The sequence below is a fragment of the Leopardus geoffroyi genome, chromosome D3, assembly GCF_018350155.1.
Source record: "Leopardus geoffroyi isolate Oge1 chromosome D3, O.geoffroyi_Oge1_pat1.0, whole genome shotgun sequence".
Taxonomy (NCBI): domain Eukaryota; kingdom Metazoa; phylum Chordata; class Mammalia; order Carnivora; family Felidae; genus Leopardus; species Leopardus geoffroyi.
In genome coordinates, this window is record NC_059339.1 from 9,639,020 (window position 1) to 9,657,526 (window position 18,507).

The following is an 18,507-nucleotide window of genomic DNA, read 5'->3' on the forward strand; positions in this document are numbered from 1 at the left end:
GCTGTTGTTATTTCCTGGAGATTCTTCTGAGGGGAATTCTTCCGCTTGGTCATTTTGGATAGTCCCTGGCGTGGTGAGGACCTGCAGGGCACTTCCCCTGTGCTGTGGTGTATAACTGGAGTTGGTGGGCGGAGTCGCAGTCAGACCTGATGTCTGCCCCCGGCCCACTGCTGGGGCCACAGTCAGACTGGTGTGTGCCTTCTCTTCCCCTCTCCTAGGGACGGGATTCACTGTGGGGTGGCGTGGCCCGTCTGGGCTACTTGCACACTGCCAGGCTTGTGATGCTGGGGATCTGGCGTATTAGCTGGGGTGGGTAGGCAAGGTGCACGGGGGCAGGAGGGGCAGGCTTAGCTCGTTTCTCCTTAGGTGATCCACTTCAGGAGGGGCCCTGTGGCAGCGGGAGGGAGTCAGATCCGCTGCCGGAGGTTTGGCTCCGCAGAAGCACAGAGTTGGGTGTTTGCGCGGAGCGAGGAAGTTCCCTGGCAGGAACCGGTTCCCTTTGGGATTTTGGCTGGGGGATGGGCGGGGGAGATGGAGCTGGCGAGCACCTTTGTTCCCCACCAACTGAGCTCTGTCGTCCGGGGGCTCAGCAGCTCTCCCTCCCTTTGTCCTCCAGCCTTCCCGCTTTCCAAGCAGAGCCGTTAACTTATGACCTCCCAGAGGCTAAGTCGCGCTTGCTGTCGGAACACAGTCCATCAGGCCCCTCCGCTTTTGCTCGCCAGACTCGGGGGCTCTGCTTGGCGGGCGAGCCGCCCCTCCGCCCCGGCTCCCTCCCGCCAGTCTGTGGAGCGCGCACCGCCTCGCCGCCCTTCCTACCCTCTTCCGTGGGCCTCTCGTCTGCGCTTGGCTCTGGCGACTCCGTTCTGCTAATCCTCTGGCGGTTTTCTGGGTTATTTAGGCAGGTGTAGGTGGAGTCTAAGTGATCAGCAGGACGCGCGGTGAGCCCAGCGTCCTCCTACGCCGCCATCTTCCCCTCCTTCCTTCATTAATTATTAATTAAGAGAAGAATTTCCTTTATCCGGAATGTGTGGTATCTTACTATTTTTTACTTGTTCTACTACAAGCATCTTTCATTTCAGTGCATATAACAGGCGTTTTGTTCTTTTCAATAGCTACACTATTACTTAAGATATATATATATTTATATATATACATGCAATTGAATAAGCCTCTATTAATGGATATTCAGGTAATATTGCTTTTGTAACCAGTAAACAAAATAGGGAGAATTTAATTTTGAGAATCATAGTTAAAAAAAGAAGACACCAGGGCGCCTGGGTGGCTCAGTGAGTTAGGCGTCAGCTTAGGTCGTGATCTCACGGTTTGTGGGTTCGAGCCCCATGTCAGGCGCTCTGCACCTTCCATGTGTGCGCGTGCGTTCTCTCTCTCTCAAAAATAAACATTAAAAAATTATACACACATATATATAATTATATATAAAACATATATATATATATATATATATATAATTACACATGTAAAAGACACCACCGCAACAGAAAACCAGTGTCCCCGTGGGTTTCTCCTGCCCATCATCAGTTGACTACAACTTTCATGTAACCTGGAGGAAGAGCCCCCCTGGAGTGCGAGGATTAGTAGGCCTCTGGGCATTAGTCATTTCCATAAAAGGGAGCAAAGCATTTGCGTTCTGATGATGAGTCGTCCACCAGTCTCTAACTGCCCAGAGGGATTTCATGACTTGTCCAAACTAGAGCAGAGCTTGATCACAGTGGAGGGCCGGCTATCCTGTGGATCGGATAACCCCACAACTCTCTTGAGCGCTGAATCCTGCAGCTTCTTGTTCATTTTACTTGCTCCAGCAAACATGCTGTCGGACCCGTTACTCACTACAATGTCTTGTATCATCAATGCTAGTCCCTAGCTCATGGCTCCTCTGGAATGGTACTCAGAGCTCATTTCCATCAGGACCCTGTTATTCTCCTCCTAGCCCCATGTGCACGGCTTCCTCCTTTTAACGACCTTGTACTTAGCCCAGACCTCTATATATTGCCTACATGATGCTGTACTTGATTTGTTTCCCTCTGTTTAGACTGTGAACCCTCCAATAGTAGAGACCAATGTATCTAGAATAGGTGCTCAATGAATGTGTGTTACATGGCCTGAAGTGACATATAACACATTGTACGGGGGTGCCACTGAAGGACTGCATTATTCTAAAGTCAGGAACATGGGCCTGGGACATGGAGACATGGAAAATGGCCTCTCAAGATTGAAGAGGGACATTCGAACCCTGCTAGTCAACGGTTGGGTCTTAAACCAGCAGCATCGACCTCACTCGGGTACTTGTTAGAAATACAGAATCTCAAGCCCCAGCTCAGCCAGGGTGAACTCGAATGTGCATTTGAATAAGATCCCCAGGGGATTTGTCTGCACCTTAAGGTTTTAGAAGTACGGAACCAGAAGACGTGCTGCCAGGCCTTCAGACCAACTGACTTATTCTCGTCCTGAGTAGGTGACGAGGCTCTTGAGGAAGGCACAGTAAGCAGCACACTGTAGCAACCCTTGCCTCAGCCATGTCAACAGGAGCTTGGCTGCGAAGTGGGGCTATGGCCAGAATCGGGTTGGTCCTCAGTTCCAGGATGAGCTGCCACTTCACTGGATGGATGATCCAGCCCACTGCTGGGCACACAGTAGGTCCTCAAGAAATATTTTATGTATGAATTACTGAAGATTGATTAAGCCTAGTTAACCTCTCTTAGTCTGTTTCCTCATCAGTAAAATGGGAACGATAATAATCACCATGCCCACCTCTAAGGGCTGTTAGGAGGTTAAATGAGATAAGGTAGGTGAAGGTTACCATAGAGGTGTTAGTTCCTATCACAGAATAAAGTGTGGGTATCTGAAGAGTTTGGAAAGGAGGTAAGCTGTGTTTCACCCAATGCCAGGTGCCACTACAGGTGCCGTGCTGGGGGCAGTAAATGCAAACTTGGTTTCAGAGAAGGGCAGCAGGAAAGAATTAACAAAGGCTTCCTCTGTTAGTGAGTTCGTAGGGGATTTCCACTTTCTGCATTAACCCCTGAACTGTTCAACTCTTAAAAACTAATGACATACACAGTGCTTCTGAAATGGGAAAATAAACTCCACTAGAGGGAAAAGATAGGGGAGAGGGATAAAAGCTGTATGGTTTCCAACTACTTTTTGCTCTCAAATCTTCACAGGCTCCACTTGGAATGAGAGCTATACCAAGCCACCAGGGGAAAAGAAAGCAAACACACTTCCCTGGCAATTGCTCAAGCAGACTATCCAGTAAGTCAGATGACTATAAACCTTTCAGTCTCAGAAGTCCACCACCCTTGTTCTAAGCACTTAGGAAATTCATGTAGCGGCCTGGGTCTGTTAACACCTTAAGTGGACTAAAAAAATTTTTTAATGTTTATTTTTGAGATAGAGACAGAGCATGAGTGGTGGAGGGGCACAGAGAGAGAGAGAGAGAGAAAGAGAGAGAGAGAGAGAGAATCTGAGCTCTGAGGTGTCAGCTCAGAGCCTGATACAGGGCTCAAACTCACAGACCACGAGAGCATGACCCGAGCCGAAGATGGACATTTAGCTGACTGAGCCACCCAGGTGCCCCATAAGAGGACCTTTAAAAAAAAAGTTTTTAAAATTTAAGTGATCTCTATACCCGATGTGGGGCTTGAACTCATGACTCTTAGATCAAGAGTTGCATGCTCTTCTGACTGAGCCAGCTAGGCGCCCCTTTAAGTGGACTTCTAAGTGTGTTAAGAAATAATTCAGTTTAGGGGCGCCTGGGTGGCTCAGTCGGTTGAGCTTCCGACTTCGGCTCAGGTCCTGATCTCCCAGTCTGTGAGTTCGAGCCCCGTGTTGGGCTCTGTGCTGACAGCTCAGAGCCTGGAGCCTGCTTTGGATTCTGTGTCTCCCTCTCCCTCTGACCCTCCCCCATTCATGCTCTGTCTCTCTCTGTCTCAAAAATAAACATTAAAAAAATTAAAAAATAAATTAAAAAAAGAAATAATTCAGTTTAAAAAGGAGAGATCCTTTTGAGAGTAATGGGGTGGTTGTATTGTTTTTTGTTTTTGTTTTTTTTTTAATAGGGTCAAATTTACATAACATAAAATTGACCACTGATCATTTTATTTTTAAAAAAAAATTTTTTTTTCAACATTTATTTATTTTTGGGACAGAGAGAGACAGAGCATGAACGGGGGAGGGGCAGAGAGAGAGGGAGACACAGAATCGGAAACAGGCTCCAGGCTCTGAGCCATCAGCCCAGAGCCCGACGCGGGGCTCGAACTCACGGACCGCGAGATCGTGACCTGGCTGAAGTCGGACGCTTAACCGACTGCGCCACCCAGGCGCCCCGACCACTGATCATTTTAAACTGCAATTTGGTGGCATTTAGCACATTCTCAATGCTGTGCAACCACCACCTCTAATTTTAAAACATTTTCACTACCCCAAAAGGGAATTCTGTATCAAGGAAGCAGTTACTCTCAATTCCCTTCTCCACCCGGCCCCTGGCAACCACTGTCCACTTTTTGTCTCTATGGATTTGCCTATTCTGGAAATTTCATATGAATGAAATCACACAGAATGTGACTTTTTGTTCTGGCTTCTTTCATTCGGCATCACGTCTTCGAGGTTTACCCACACCGTAGCATGAATCAGCGCTTCATTCCTTTTTCTGACTGAATAATATTCATTATATAGATATATATCACATTTTGTTCATCCACTCATCTGTTAATGGACACCCAGATGTTTCCATCTTTGGCCACCGTGAATACCGTTGCTATGAACATTCGTTTACAAAGATTTGTTTGCATACCTATTTTTGATTCTTTGGGGTATACATCTAGGAAAGAATTGCTGGAGCAGATGGTAATTCTATGTTTAGCTTTCGGAGGAGCCGCCGAACTGTTCTCCACGGTAGCTGTAAATCATCTCATGCTCTCGCCAGTATAAAAGGGTTCCAGTTTTGCCACATCCCCACCAACCCTTGCCAAGCAGGGTTACTCTTCTGAAACTGCTGATTAAGGGCACTTGTGCATCAGAGAAAATGACATGTGGTGACAGGTTGACTGCAGGTTCTCATCCATCCACCCCTACATTTCAGTCATTGAGCTCCTACCAGTAAGTACCCTTTAACCCCTTTCCTCCCAGTGTGCTCAGTCCTAGTAAATCACCCCTGCCCCCTGGGTTGCTTGTGCCCTTGGATAACCTGGGTATTACCCTTTCCACTGCCTGCCCCTGCATCCCCCACATCCAACCCATCACTGACTCCTGCTGATTCCACATGGAAAATACATCTCAGATCTGTTCACTTCTCCCTGCTGTCTGCTGTCATCATCCCAGTCCAGGCTACCGTGACCTCTGACCTGCATGTCTCTTCTTTTTAACCACCTGTTATCAGTTACTTATTGCTACATAACAGATTACTACAAATGTAGAAGCTTAAAACAACCCACATTTTTTTAAAGTAATCTTTACACCTTAATGGGGAGCTCAGACTCAACCTCACAACAATCAAGGTGTTGGCTGGGGTTGTAGTTATCTCATGGCTCAACTGGGGGAGGATCCACTTCCCAGTTACTTATTCACATGGCTCTTGGCAGGGCTCAGGGCCTGTGGGCTGTGGGCTGTTGGCCAGAGACATCAGCCAACATGGTTCTTTGCTATGTGGACTACTCTATAAGGTAGCACACAACATGGCAGCTGACTTCCTTCAGAGCAAATGAGCAAAAGAGTGAGAGGGAGTCCCAGACAGAAGGCACAGTGTCTTTGAAACCTAATCCTAGAAGGGATATTGCATCACTTTGCTATATTCTGTTAATGAAAAGCAAATCACTGGCTCTAGGCCACCTTTAAGAGGTGGGGGCTATTGCACAAAGGTATCACGAGGTGCCGTGTTAGAGGCTACCCACTACAAGCTGTCATCTGGGAGCCAGTGATTCATGTCCTTCCCACATGCAAAATGTACTCTCTCCCTTTGAAGGGTTTCAAAACCCTCATCCCACTACAGCATCAGCAGGAAGTCCACAATCTCAAAACTAAATCAAGTCTAGGTGAAATCCCGTAAGTATAGTTTCTGAAGTACATTTCTTCAAGCACAGATCCTTTCGATCTGTCGACTTATGAAAATTAAGGAGACAAATTATTTGCCTCCCCCGCCCCCCCAACACTCAACATACTACGGTGGGACCAGGCTAGGACGACAGCGATGGACATTCTTGTTCAAGGGTGGGGAAGTGAGAGGCACAAAGGAGTCACTGGTACATAGTACGTCTGAATCTAGCTGGGCAAATGTTGGAAACTCCCTGATGAGTTCTCAGAGCCTGAGAATAATTATCCATGGCTCTTGGCTCCACTCTGAGTCATACTATTTCATAAGAAGTAGCACATATGTGTAGCTGAGCAGCTCTCTCAGTCTGCTTCCTGCCAGAATCTGGAGGTCTGAAGGCCTCTTTTCATCCTGTACTGTTTCTCCTTCAGTCCAAGGGTCCAAATACAACTCATTCAAGAACTTTGTGGGATTCCTGGGAACCTTATAGGTAGTTCACACCATTAGACCACAGCCACACCCGCAAATCTCCCTGAAAAAAGTCCTCTACCTTCAACTCCTGCTGTGAGTGCTGCGGAACAATGACCTTAAGCTTCCTAGAGGCCTTAGGTTTGACTGAGAGGATCTGAGAGATGCATCCTGAATATCTATAAAGGATCTTTTCCAGAAGATTGAATAGGCTTCTGAGATACCACCTTTAATGGTCTGAGGTCTTAACAAATTATATAGTCACATCTCCTACTTTACCTTTAGGCCATGTTATGGTCCCTACCAAATTTATATGTTGAAGCTCCAACTCCCACTGCAATATTTGGAGGTGGGGCCTTTGGGTAGTAATTAAGTTTAGATGAGGTCAAGAGGGGGCACCCGGGTGGCTTGGTTAAGTGTCTGACTTTGGCTCAGGTCATGATTTCATGGTTCATGAGTTCAAGCCCCACGTCCGGTTCTGTGCTGACAGCTCAGAGCCTGGTGCCTGCTTTGGATTCTGTGTCTCCCTCTCTCTCTGCCCCTCACCCACTCGTTCTCTCTTTCTCTCTCTCTCTCTTAAAAATAAACATTTAAAAATTTTTTACAAATTAGATGAGGTCATGAAAAGGGGGTGCCATGATGGGATTAGTATCCTTATAAGAAAAGGAAGAGACTAGAGGTTCCTCTCTCTCTACCACACATCAAAGGAGTGGTCACCTGCAAGCCAGGAAGAGGGCCTCACCAGGAACCAAATCTGCCAGCACCTTGATCTTGGACTTCCTAGCCTCCAGAACTGTGAGGAATAAATGTCTGTTTTTAAGATGCCCAGTCTACGGTATTTTGTTATAGCAGATTTTGGTACTGAGAAGTAAGGCTGCTGCTGTAACAAATCCCTAAAAACATGGAAGTGGCTTTGAAACTGGGTGGGTGGGTAATGGGTAGAAGCCAGAAGAGTTTGGGGGTACATGCTGGAGATGTGGGTGGAAAGGTCCATTTTGGTGGGGCATTAAAGGAAATGGGGAACATGTTGTTGGACGATGGAGAAAAAAAAAGGTGGTCCTTGTTGCAAAGTGGCAAAGAACGTGGCCAAACTACGTCCTAGTGCTTTTGGAAGACAGAACTTGTGAGCAATGAAACTGGATATTTAGCAGAAATTTCTAAGCAGCATTTGAAGAGCAGCTTGGTTCCTTCTGACTGCATATGATAAAATGTGAGAGGAAAAAGATGAACCTAAGAAGGAATTGTTAAACCAAAACGGACCAGAACTTTTTAAAAATTTGGAAAATTCTCAGCCTGTCCATATTGCAAAAATTTAGAAAGTGTGTTTGGAAGAGAACACTGAAGGATGTGGTTGGACTATCATGTGACAGACATTATTGGATTATAGGAGCAGAAACACTGCCTGCTTGAACTGAAGGGAACCGAGACAGGAAGAAACGAAGGAAGGCTTCTGGACTTCTTAGATTCTACCAAAGGGGGCAAAAGAGCTAACTTGCTGTGAATGTGCACTATTCTTCGAGAGGATGATTCCAGAGGTAATTCAGAAATCATCAGGGCCAATGGCTTGGTTCCAAAGGGCTAGAGAGGCTTCATCTGGGGTTTGGTGGCAGGGCTACAACCCCAGTGGGTCCAGAGGAGAGTGTTATCAAACCAAAGAAGATTATTTTCCAGCCTTAAAATCTACTGGTATTTGCGTTGTTAGGTTTTGGACCTGCTTGCGACCCAGCACCCCTTTCCTCCTTCTGATTTCTCCCTTTTGGAATGGGAATGGCTATCCTACACATGTGCTACCACTGTATTTTGGAAGCACGTAACTAACTTATTTGACCTCACAGGTCCACAGCTAAAGAGGAATTTTGTTTCAAGATGCATCACACCTATAGTCTCATCCACATCTGATTTAGATATTTACATCCTTTGGACACTGGAGCTGATGTAGGAGGCTTAATTTTTGAGGCTGTTGAAATGGAATGAATGTATTTTGCCTGCAAGGAATTGAATTTGGTGGGGGCAGGTATTTTGTTACAGTAACCTGAACTAAGACAGACCACATTTTCCTCACAGTGCTCTGGATTTGATCCTTGCTTCACAGCCACTGCTAAATTTTAGCACTGGCTGCCATCTAGAGAGACTAAAAATTTCAAAACAAGCAAGTCCTGGCTCCTTCCTGTTTAATAATCTGCTTCTCTTCTCATGTTTTACTACAAGGAGCAAGAAGAAACCAGGCAGCATCTCCTGCTTGGAAACTGCCTTACGAGATCACCAACTTCATTGGGAACATTAGTTCTTTCCACATAATTGCCGATGGCAGTGTTGCCAAACCTTGTGCTACTTCAAAACCAGGATCCTCTTTCCTCCAGTTTCCAAAAACGTTCCTTACTTCCTTTTCAGCCCTCATTCATAGCATCTTCAAAGTTCAGATTTCAGATAGTTCATCTCAAAGTTCAGTTTGTTCAAGAGAATTTAAGCTTTCTCTAACTCACTCCTCAAAATCTTTCCAGCCTCTGTGCACTGTCTGGTTCTCAGCGACTCCTACATTATAGGTAGTTGTCATGGCAGCCTCCCACTTCCAGGCACCAAAATCCGTATTAGTTATCTATGCTGCATGACAAATCACCCCCAAACTTAGTGCCCTAAAAACCTTTTTTATCTTAGTTTCTGTGGGTCAGGATTTTGGACACAGCTTAGCTGGGTGCCTCTTCCTGGCAAGAAGGCTGCAATCATCTCAAGGCTCAAATGAGGAAGGATCCATTCTAAGGTCATTTATGTGGTCTTTGGCAGGCCTTGCGTTCTCACTGGCAGTTGACAAAAGACATTAGTTCCTTGATATGTAGACTCCTATACTGGGCAACTATTGTGGGCTGATTAGTACCCTCCCCTCCAAATTCATGTTTACGTGGAGCCTCAGAATCTTGACCTCTTTGTAGATGTAATTAAGATAAAAACTATACTGGATTAAGGTGGGCCCTAAATCCAATGACTAGTGTCCTCCTAAGAGGAGAGGACACAGAGAAGAATATGTGAAGACAGAGGCAGATACTGGAGTAATACATTCCCTATTGGCCAAGGAATGTCAAGGACTGCCGGGAGCCACCAGAAGGTAGAAGAGGTAAAGGACTGAACCTTAGAGCCTTTAGAGGGGGCATGGTCCTCCCAACATATGGATTTCAGACATTTGGCATCTAGAATTGTGAGAAAATAAATGTGTTTGTTTTAAGCCACCCAGTTTGTGGTAACTTATTATGAAAGCCCCAGGAAACAAATAAAGTAACTCACATTTGAGCTGGCATCCTTCAGAGCAAATGAAGAAGAGAGTAAGAGAGTGCCCAAGAGAGAAGCCAAAGTCTTTCTGTAACGTAATCTCGGACATGACATCCCATTATTAGAAGCAAGTCATTAGATCCTTCAAGCAGGGTGAGGGGATTACACAAGACCATGAATACCGAGGGGTAGGCATCACTGATGACTACCTTAGAGGCTTACTACCACAGCCATTTCCCCAGCAAAAAAATGGAGGAAACCTCTCCTTTGGGCTCTGCCTTCTCCATTCATTGATTCCTTCAGCAAATATTTATTAAATATCTGCAGTGGGCTGAGTATTGAGGATGTGGTCAATAATACAAATAAGATTCTGTCCCTTGAGATTATTTACAGTCTAGTTGGAGAGAGACCACTAAAGAATAAGAAACAATAAATATATAAATAAAAACTACGAGATAAGTATAAGGAAGTAAGTTATGAGACAATAGGAATATGATTTAGACTGGGGACAAGACTTAATCCTGTCTTCCTGATAAAGTGGTATTTAGCATGTGGTTGAAGAGGGGCACCTAGGTGGGTCAGTCGGTTAAACCGGCTGACTTTGGCCCAGGTCATGATCTCATGGTTCGTGAGTTTGAGCCACATGTTGGGCTTTGTGCTGACAGCTCAGAGCCTAGTTTGCTTCAGATCCTGTGTGTCTTTCTCTCTGTCTCTCTAAAATAAATAAACATTAAAAAAAAAAAAAAAAAGAATGTGGTTGAAGAATATGTAAGAAAAAAAAAGAACTTGTACAAATTAGGCTGTGTGTGTGTGTGTGTGTGTGTGTGTGTGTGTGTGTGTGTGTGTTGGGAGGGGAGAGGGAAAGCACATGTAGGTAATGGTTGAGAAGTTAAGCTGCCAGACTCAGTGTTTGAGGCTATGGACCTCTATTCTTCATCTCTGCATCTTTATTATGTAGCACAGTGCCTGGCATAGAGAGGCACCTGATAAATAACTACTCAATCAATGAATGAATAAAACCAAGGCATCTTTGATTTCCTGTTATGGATAATATCAATTCATTTAGAAATTTCCTCCCAATGTTCACTGATGGATCACTGTACTTAATTGGATTACAGGCAGCACAGGCAAAGTTGCCATTACAAAAAGACTCGAATACATGAAAGCTCAAAACAATAAAGGTTTATTTCTGTTTCTCATAGAACAGTCCTGGGTGGACATATAGGTCAATGGGGGCAAATGTTCTCCACTTAGGAATCTTCCATCTTGAGGCTGTGCCTTCTCCAGAACGAGAATCGTCCAGCTGGCAGGGTAAGTAGGAGCACCTGTTGACGAATTTTCTGGGCCAAGCCTGGAAACTGGGCACATCTCTTCTGTACACTTTCCGTTGGGGAGAGCACAGGCACGTGGCCACACCTACTTTAGGGAGCTTAGGAATGTACTGTAGGCATATGGCCAATAAAGATGACAACCAGGTCTGCACCACAACTTGACTTATCCTCTGGGATAGCGCACAAAACCCTCAAATTAACCTCGACAGAAAAAAACCTGTGGATTCCCCACCCTCGGCCTCATCAAACCTTTCATTCACTGAATGGCACCATCATCCATCCGGTTGCTGAAGACAGACTCCTGGAAGTTATTCTTGATTCATTTCCTATTCTTACTTTCTACGTTGAATCCTTCAGGAAATACCGGCAACTGTACTCCCAAAACATACCGTAAATCCATCTACCTGATCTTTGCTGCTACCTCCTTAGTTCGAGCATCAAATAATCTCTCATCTGGATCGTTCCAATCACCTCTTAATAGCTCTCCATGTCTCCACTCTTGCTTGCCCATAGTTCTCTATCTAGCAGAGTGATCTTTCGAAACATAACTTTGATCACATCACTCTTCAGTTTAAAATCTTCCAGTGACATAGAATAAAATTCAAAGTCATTACTATGAACCTCAAGGTGTATGATACAGTCCTGTCCACCTCTCCAGTCTCATCCTTTATCGTTCTGTCCTTTTACTCCCTCTGCTCCAGCTACAACGAACTTTTTGCTGCTCCTCGAACATTATTTAGCTTATTTCCGCCTTAAGATTTTTGCACTTGCTGTTCCATATGCCCAGAAATCTCCTCCTCAGATTTCCAACAGACAGCTCCTTCTCATTCCTCAGAGGTCTCAGCTTCAATGTTACCTCATGGGAGACCTTCCCTGATCATCTACTAGGAAAAGTCCCCACAACCAGTTATTCTCTTACCTCAGCATCCTGTTCCCTTTCTTCTTAGCATCTACAAACTCAGTGCTGTCCCCTGTTCATTTGCTGCTTAGCTCTCCTGAAAGTGAGATCCACTGGGCAAGGACGGGCTCTTGATCCTATTGCTTCCCAAGTGTTGAGTAGGCCTGGTACAGATGCCGCTCAGTATCTAAGTGAACGAATGAAGAACCACCAAGCGGTGATCAGCCAAAAGCTCCTACAAGGCCCTCCGGTAGGTTGCTGGTGTAGCGGAAGGAGCACAAACTTGGCGTCCAATTCTGACCTGACCACGTCTCAGCTATGGCAAGTGAGTTCGGTTCTCTGAGACTTAGTTACCTAATCTGCAAACGGGGGGTGAGAACATACTTACCTCGCAGCGTCAAATGCTTACTTCGTAAAGAAGAAAGAAACTGATGGAGAAAAAGAGCTTTACGTGAAGTTAACCCTCCGAATATACAACTATTATTGCTGTTATTACACACAACTGTGTTCTCTTACCTCTGGACCTGCCGGGGACCTCTGTTTCCTCTCGCTCATCACGAGCCCAAACTCCCGGCTCCTTCGCGCGGGCCGTTACCGGCGGGACGAACCTTCTGGCCGGCGCCGGGAGCGGAGAGAGAGAACCCGAACGCCGCTCGAATCAGGTGGTGTACACCAATGGCCCCGCCCCGTCGGGGGGGGCCCCCCCGACCCATTACGTCATCAGCACGGCGCCAGCGTTGCGGAGGGCCCGGGGGCCTGTCCCGAGTGTGGCGCTGCTTGGGGAGGCCCTGGCGGACGCCTGCGAATCAGCTGCGTGGTTTGGGGGCGCTCGGAAACCCCAGCGGACGTCGGCGAGGGGTGCGTGGAGCCGTGGGGGCACGGAGTCGGGCGGCCGGAGGGGCGGCCCGGAGCTCAGGCGGGGCACAGCGCCGGCGGGCGGGCGGCCGGCGGGGCTGCCCGGCGCGGGTGTCCCGGCGATGTGTGGCGCTGAAGCGGCAGCGGCAGCGGGAGCGGCAGCGGCGGCGGCGGCGGGCTCGGCCTTGGCTTCGCGGAGGTGCCGGCGGCGGAGACGGAGGCGCAGGTTCCTCATTAGGACCTGGCGAGCCCGGGCCTAATCGGCGGCCCCGCGAGGCCTCTGCACAGCGCCCCGGACGGGGACCCTCCCCGCCTCGCCCTGCCCCGGGAGCCTGCCTCCCCGGCTGGGGATGAAGCCGGGAGGCGTCCGCGCGGGGCCCAGCACAAAGGCTTGTCCCCGGGGGCCGCCGCCGCCAGCCTAGAGCCGCCCGCCGAAGCCGAGCCGGCGCCAGGGCCCTCATCCCCTCCGGTCCCTGGGGGCGGCGGCTGCCGGTCTCCCCGAGGCCCAGGGGCCCTAGCGCCGAGCTCCTCGCACCCTCGGCTGCGGTGGGACCCGGCACTTGCGCAGCCTCCGCCGCTCCCGGCCGTAGAGACCCCACGGAGCATGTCCGAGGAGAACGACATGGAGAAAGCCATCAAGGTAAGGGGGAGATGCCCCCTTCCTCCCCGCTCTGTCCCTGTGGCATTCATCTGGGCTCAGCCTCAGAAAGCGGAGAGAACTTGAAGCGAGAGATTCCAGCGACTGTCGGGTTTCGATTTTCCCGGATTCCGTGGACTGCGTTTTACAGCCCTGGGGCGAATGGTTTGTGTATGTATAGGGAGGGATGTCCGACTCCCTCTGACTTTTCTGGTTAAAGCAGGGATGTGATTTGTGCTCAGCTAAAACGGAAGGTGAGTGGCGTGGAGATACTTGATATGAGTGGGACGGAGGGGGCCCTACTACACTTTCGATCACCCCCCAAGTGCCGCCAGTATTTGTTTCCGGATGATCTGCTACAGTACTTGGAGAGTTGGACTTTACCCATCGCTCTCGAATTGTTTGAAACCAGCCTCCTGGAAACCTGCAGGTTCAGAAGGAGGTGGTCCGCCTTCTTACAAAATCCGTCTTTTGGCAAATACTTGTTCTTTTGCGTTGGTTGCCTCTCTTTTTCCTCTTCCCTCCCCTCCTAGGCAGCGTTTAATTTATTGAAGAAGAGCTAATGGTGTCCCGTGACTTACTGCTCTGTTAACAACAACAACAAAACAAATATGTGTGTTCTAAAATGACCCAAATAAAATGAAAAGTTTTTTAAAAATCTGTTTTTTACTCTTTGTTTTTGTAAAAACCACAAAACAAACAGGCAAACTTTGAGGTACTAATAGTTAGAAAGTTATTATCTAGCTGTAGCTTGGAAATTAGTCTTGTGTAAGTAAACACTGAAGCTTAAAGTTTGATATGCATTATTTACTTATATTGCAGTATTAAGTCAGAGCATTTACGAATTTTCATTTTCTGTGGTGCCTGGCTGGCTCAGTTGGAAGAGCGTGCAACTCTCGATCGTGGGGTTGTGAGTTCACGCCCCACCTTGGGTGTAGAGATTACTAAAAAATAAACCTAAAAAAAAAAAAAAAAAAAAGAATTTCATTTTCCCTTGAAGGACAGGCATCCATTGGCAACTTGGAGTTATTTTCCCCTTCAGAACACACTTATAAAGTTACACTTCTAACAGTTTTTGTTTGGTTTGGTTTGGTTTGGTGTAGTAAAGTTTATAGAAATCAGTCATTCCAAAGAAACTTAACCTTTTAAAGGAGGCATGAAAATATACACATTAAGGAAGATCAAATTTTACCACAAAAAATGTTCTAAAACACTGCATTTTTGTGGGAGGGGGTTGGATTTTATTAGTACAGGGTCAGGAATGGTTACCTCAAGTTTTATGACTGGGTTGTGAATCAGAGCATATGTGGCAGATTTTTAAATTCAAGTCTTGTCTGTTTTGTGCCAGGTGCTGTCTTAGGCACTAGTGGTACAAAGCCAAACTTCTAAATGTCCCTGTCTCTCATGCAGTTTATAGTCTAGATGGTGGAGTTAGGTAAAAAAAACAAAAACAAAAACAAACAAACAAAAAAAACCCACAACACACTGCAGGTGGTTGTAATTAAGTATAAAAAGGGTGGGGAGTACTACATTAGGAAAAGTAGTCAGGAGAGGCCTCTCTGAGGAAGTGACATTTGTGTGGAGCTCTGAAGGCAATGAGGGAGCAAACCTCCACTGTCTTGGGGAAGAATATTCCAGGCAGTGGGAACAGCAGATAAAAAGGCTCTGAGGTACGTTCAAGTCTTGTGTGATCCAGGAAAAGCAAGGTGAATGCATTGGGTCAACATACATTATGTTTTATTTATTATTTTTTTTTAATGTTTACTTATTTTTGAGATGGAGACAGAGGGGAGGGGCAGAAAGAGAGGGAGACACAGAATCTGAAACAGGCTCCAGGCTCTGAGCTGTCAGCGCAGAGCCAGATGCAGGGCTTGAACCTACGAACCGAACGGTGAGATCATGACTGGAGGCGAAGTTGAACACTTAACTGACAGCCACCCAGGCACCCCAGCATGGATTACGTTTTAGAGAGGTGATGGGAAGCTAGAGCTCAGAGGGACTTGTAGACCATTGTAAGCACTTTGGCTTTGACCTTGACTAGAAGAGGACCTCTGTGGAGTTTCTAACAGAAGAGGGACTTCTAGTGGGTAAATATATAAATGGGAGGCAACGTTACATAGTGGTTACAATAGTTTATGTAGACTAATGGATTAAAACATCAGCCTTAGGTGCCTCCTTAGCGCAGTAGGTAGCACGTCAGTCTCATAAAACCTCAGCCTTGCCATTCATTAGCTCTGTCCTTGAGTAAATCCTTTTACTTCTCTGTCCCTGAGTTTGCTCATTCCTAGAAATGAGACAAAAACACTCCATAGGGTTTGTGAGGATTTGATGAGCAAATATTTCTAAATGTGCTTAAAATAATAACTAACATTTAGTAAGAACTTGATGAATGTTGGCTCATAGCAAATAAACAGTCGTTTTAGAAAGTTACCATTTCTTGGTCACTATTGCCCAAGTTAATTTTCTTAAAATATTTTAGCTTTTCTTCATGTACTTGATAGGTCATTGATGAGTCTTCCTACTAATTTGTGTCCAACCAGTACAAATAAGTGGAGTTGAAAATATCTGATCTGACTTCCAGTACTGACTAGGGTATACTCCCTTGGAAGCAAGCCAGCATCACAATAAATAAAACTTCTGGTCTGTAACATTGTGCTGTATTCATTATTTTGCTTTCTTGAGGATGTCCCTCATTGGTGAGGACTGAGACCTCTAGAGTTCAGCTGGAAAAGCTGTTGTCCTGGACTCTTAAACTTCTGCCTGACTACCTAAGAGCGGTCCAATTAGACTTTAACATCTCATCTTATTACTCTTCAGAATAATTAGTATACGGCCAAGGCAACAACCATAGCCTCTGTCTTCTCATTTCTGTCTCTTCTCCCATAGCCCTATGGCTTCACTATTCCCATGGCACTTAACTAAACCTGGAGAATGAGCATTTGGGGGTTAGATATTGTCTTGCATATATGTCTTTTATTGTATATGGAAGAGTTCTTAATATTTGATGAACTTGTAAAAATTCATTTCCTTAGTTTTAAAAATGTTTTTTTTTAATTTCAGTATAATTTACATACCATAAAATTAACTCAGTGTAAGTGTATACTTGAAGAATTGTTAATAAACTTACAGAGTTGTGCAACTGTCATCACAATCCAGTTTTAGAGTATTTCTATCCCCCCCCAGAAAGTTCTTTTTGCCTCTCTGTAGTCCTACTCTACTCCCACTTGCCACTCCAGATGATCATTGATCTGTTTTCTGTCACTTGTTTTGTCTTGAGAAATTCCAAATTAATGAAATTGTATATAATGTGTAGTGTTATGTGTTTGGCTTCTTAAAATACTTATAAGGTTCATCCATGTTAGTGCATGCGTTGAGTTTATTTCTTTTTACTTGTTGAGTAGTCTTTATTGTTTATTCATCCCCAGTTGATGGGCATTTAGGTTGTTTTTGAATTTTAGCTATTATGAACAAAATGATAAATACAACTTGCCCATGCAAGTTTTTGTGTAAACATTTGTTTTAATTTCTTCTGGGTAAATACCTTGGTATGGAATTACTAGGTAATTTTACGTATGGTAAGTTTATGTTTAACTTTTTAAGAAATTGCAAAACTTTTCCAAAGTAGCTTTACCAATATTCATTCCCACCGGTAGTATTTGAGTGGTTTGGGCCTTTTTTGTTTGTTTTTACCCTCCTCACAAATATTTGGTATTGTCAGTCTTTCTATTTTAGCTATTCTAATGGTTCTGTAGTAGTATCTGATTGTGGTTTTAATGTGCATTTCCCTAATGACTCATATTGTTGAACAACTTTTCATGTGTTTATTTGCCATTTGTGTATCTTTTCTGGTGAAATGTCTATTCAAATCATTTGCCCATTTTTAAATTGGGTTATTTGTCTTATTATTGAGTTGCAAGGGTTCTTCCTATACTCTGAATAAAACCTAATTCTAATGCTGTTGAGTATCTTTTCACGTGTTTGCCATTCGTGTATTTTTTTTTCCTATTTAACTATTAAAATCTTTTGCCCATTTTTATTTTATTTTTAATTTTTTAAAATGTTTATTTTTGAGGGAGAGAGAGAGTGAGAGCACACAAGCAGGGGAGGAGTAGAGGGAGGGAGACAGAGGATCTGAAGTGGGCTCTGTGCTGACAGCAGAGAGCCTGATGTGGGGCTTGAACTCATGGGCTGTGAGATCATGACCTGAGCTGAATTCAGATGCTTAACTGACTGAACCACCCAAGAGCCCCTTGCCCATTTTTAAATTGTTTGTCTTATTACTGAGTTGTAAGAGTTCTTTATAAACTCTGAATAAAAGTGATTTATCAGACATAGATCTGCAAATATTTTTTCCCAGTATATGTCTTGGCTTTTCACTTTTTAATGGTTTTAACTTTGATGAAGTCCAGTGTATCTTTTTTCTTTTTCTTTTTCTTTTCTTTGATGGATTGTGCTTATGGTGTCATAGCTAAGAAATCTTTGCCTAGTCTCAGGTTATAAGATTTTTTCAACTATATTTCCTTCTAGAAGTTTTATAGTTTTTAGTTATTTATTTAGATCTGATATCCACTTGGAGTTAACTTTTGTCTTTGGTGTTACATAAGGGTCTAAGGTTTTGTTTATCTTTAACATGGATATCCAGTTGTTCCAGGACAGTTTGTTCAAAACACTGTCTTTTGCCTATTGAATTACTTTGGTACTTTTTTTGAGAATCAGTTGATCATAGTGTGTGAGTTTTTTTCTGGATTCTCTGTTTTGTTCTATTGATCAATATGACTGTCCTCATACCAGTATCATCTTTATTACTGAAGCTTTATAGTAAATTTCCAAAATTGAGTAGTGTGAGAGCCAATTTGATTTTTCTTTTTCAAAATTAAGTTGGCTATTCAAGTTCTTTGTATTTCCAAATAAATTTTAGAATCAGCTTGTTTATTTCTACAAAAACGTGTTCTGGGATTTTGATAGAGGTTCCACTGAATCTATAGGTCAATTTGGGGACAGTTGCTATCTTAACAAT

General features: G+C 44.8%; 1 protein-coding gene across 6 annotated transcripts in view; it reads left to right on the top strand.

Annotated features, from left to right (window-relative positions):
* Positions 1-12,713: 12,713 nt before the first annotated feature.
* The window catches only part of MAPKAPK5 (MAPK activated protein kinase 5), a 42,962-nt gene continuing 37,168 nt past the window's right edge, over positions 12,714-18,507 (top strand). For 2 of the 6 annotated variants that reach the window (XM_045456996.1, XM_045456997.1), the window contains exon 1: positions 12,968-13,493. In XM_045456996.1, the coding sequence (XP_045312952.1) occupies positions 13,458-13,493 (36 nt within the window). In that variant the 5' untranslated portion in view covers positions 12,968-13,457. Of the gene's footprint in view, positions 12,857-12,913; positions 13,494-18,507 lie in introns of those variants that run through there. The other 4 variants (XM_045456995.1, XM_045456993.1, XM_045456992.1 and 1 more) reach the window with 4 other exon arrangements.